Source organism: Etheostoma spectabile, chromosome 8, assembly GCF_008692095.1.
Source record: "Etheostoma spectabile isolate EspeVRDwgs_2016 chromosome 8, UIUC_Espe_1.0, whole genome shotgun sequence".
Taxonomy (NCBI): domain Eukaryota; kingdom Metazoa; phylum Chordata; class Actinopteri; order Perciformes; family Percidae; genus Etheostoma; species Etheostoma spectabile.
In genome coordinates this window covers 32,933,446-32,935,786 of record NC_045740.1, presented here as the reverse complement: position 1 = coordinate 32,935,786, position 2,341 = coordinate 32,933,446, and the positions used below count along the sequence as shown (strand labels likewise).

The following is a 2,341-nucleotide window of genomic DNA, read 5'->3' as shown; positions in this document are numbered from 1 at the left end:
AACTGAATTTGTCAGATTTGCCCACGTTGAGATTTAAAAATCTCCACTGACCCGGTGAGGTTGCATGTTCAGGCTGTGAAACAGGTTGGTGTGAGTCAGCTGTGTGGTAGCCGGCTTTTAAAGATGTAATCATTGTTTTGCTTGATTAGCTTAACTTTATGATGGCTAAGGAACTATTCTGCAGACTTGTTTAGGGCTTTATGTCGACCAAACTGTAAGTGAGAAGATGCAGTAATACAGTCAAAGATTTTTTACTTTTTTGATTAAATAACAGCATGTCAATAAAACTATTAATGTCAGGCCCTTGATGTGATTTTCATTTTCCCGTGTGGCCCCGAGTGAAACTGAGTTTGACAACCCCGAGTGGAATCTTGTTTTGCGTGTTTACCTTCTTTAGCACGGTAAAACGGCCTCACTTATTTTGTCCGCGCTCTTCAAGCGCACTTACGGTACTCCAATTGTATGGACACCACTGACGTCGGAAGACCCGCTGAAATTCAAAGTTAGCTAGCTAGATGAGGACAGAGCAAGAAGGTTGTTTCTTGCTTTCTGTCAGTTAGCGTTGACCAATTTTCTACACTGTGGTTTAATACAGACTTCTTTTCAGGTAAGACAACAAACGACTTGCTCAGCATGTAAGTTACGTTGCTCTGCTAACTTTGTGAAAACGTAAGGCCATTTGCTCCTGCTAAAGTTAGCTGTTAGGCTAACGTTGTCCAGCTTGAAATGAGCTTGCCAGAGTGGACTCAAATGTCTCGGAGATGGAAAAGTAACGTTAGCTAATACAATGAAACGAACACAGGGTTATTGTGGTGTAGGCAGTGTTAACAAGATAACGTAACTTTGTTTAACGTTAGCTGACTAGCTAGCACAACTTGCAATGAATGTTTAATTTTGAAAATGAGCTGAAACTGAAACTGGGCGTTGTCACCTTTCATTTTATGGATGACTCTAAAACCTTTTTTTTTTTTTATTGAACATTAGTTTTTCCTCTATCCAGTGTCACGCATCTGAACTATTTTTACACATTTTAACCAATATTCTTTATGGCTTGGTTAAGGATTTTATAATGCTAACGTCAATCAACGTTACGTCCATGGCCTGCACGCCTGTGAAATGTTTTTATCTGCTTTATAACTTTCACGGGGCAATTTCAGTAAGCAGGTGTTAGAGAGAGGAGTAACCGCTAAATGAACTGTCATGGCTTGACTAAAAATGTTTAGTTTATTAATCCCGCAAGGGGAAATTACAATGTTTACAATGAGTATTGTTTGTTCTACATTTATGCTTAAAGGTTTATTTTCAGTAAGAGCTGACATCTTAAGATACCTATCCAGTCTGTAATGTCTCTGTTTGCATCTCAGGATGGAAGCTGGCGAGGAAAACGGTGGCAACGTCAACTTGAAAAGACAGAGAGCACCTCTGTCTGATTCTGAAGACAATGTCCTCTCACAACCAGGTTAGTACGGTTCCCCCTGGGGTCAGCTGAGGAAAAAAACCAAACCGAGAGCACGAATTCATAATAATAATATATACGTGAGCAAAATAGGAAAGCTACTCTATATATATATATATATATATATATATATATATATATATATATATATATATATATATATATATTCTTACCTTAATTATAACTTGTCTCCTCCTAGTTGTACTACAGCATCTACTGTTAAAACATAAGTTTGGAGACACTACCTTATTAAATCATTAAATTAATAGATACAGTATTTTGGTGTCTTATTTCTCCAGATTGGAGAACAGCTCGTTTTGATAAAAAATAGTTTGTAGCTCATTGTTAACCTTTCCACGTTAGTGATTTAATATCATTTTGCTATAGAGTAATTAATCCCAGAAGTTTGAATCTGTGAATATCTTTCCTACTTTGCTCACGTTTATTAAGATTATGAATCCGTGTGCACAGTTTATTTATTTTTTCTTCTCAGCTGACCCCAGGGGGCCTCCATAGATTTGTTTTTACTACCAAGAATGTAAGATAGGCATACTACCTGTGTTATAGTCACAGCACTCTTTGCACTTATGTACATTTGTGACTTTTGCCCTTTTCTATCTGGTGTCTCAGAGGTGAAGGATGGCCAGAAGCGACGGCGTCTGGAGGCCGCTGGTCAGGAGAATCTGAGTCCTAAACCATGCTCCTTTGTACGCCTAGCTGAGGTAGAGACAAAGCCAGACACACCGATGGTTCCTTCAGTCCGGTCCCGAGTCCACCAACTTACCCAGAGACGAGAGGGTAATCCTACATTTTCTGTTGAAGCGGGCATGCTAATATTGGCAATCATTTTATCAATGAGGGTAGTCTAATCTTCACAAACTAGAC

The 2,341-nt window shown here is 38.7% G+C and overlaps 1 protein-coding gene across 4 annotated transcripts in view; it reads left to right on the top strand.

Annotated features, from left to right (window-relative positions):
* The first annotated feature begins 437 nt into the window (after positions 1–437).
* Positions 438–2,341, top strand: part of LOC116693376 (anillin-like) — an 18,261-nt gene continuing 16,357 nt past the window's right edge. For 3 of the 4 annotated variants that reach the window (XM_032522307.1, XM_032522306.1, XM_032522305.1), the window contains exons 1-3: positions 453–607; positions 1,360–1,459; positions 2,087–2,254. In XM_032522307.1, the coding sequence (XP_032378198.1) occupies positions 1,366–1,459; positions 2,087–2,254 (262 nt within the window). In that variant the 5' untranslated portion in view covers positions 453–607; positions 1,360–1,365. Of the gene's footprint in view, positions 608–1,359; positions 1,460–2,086; positions 2,255–2,341 lie in introns of all 4 variants that reach the window. The other variant, XM_032522303.1, reaches the window with a different exon arrangement.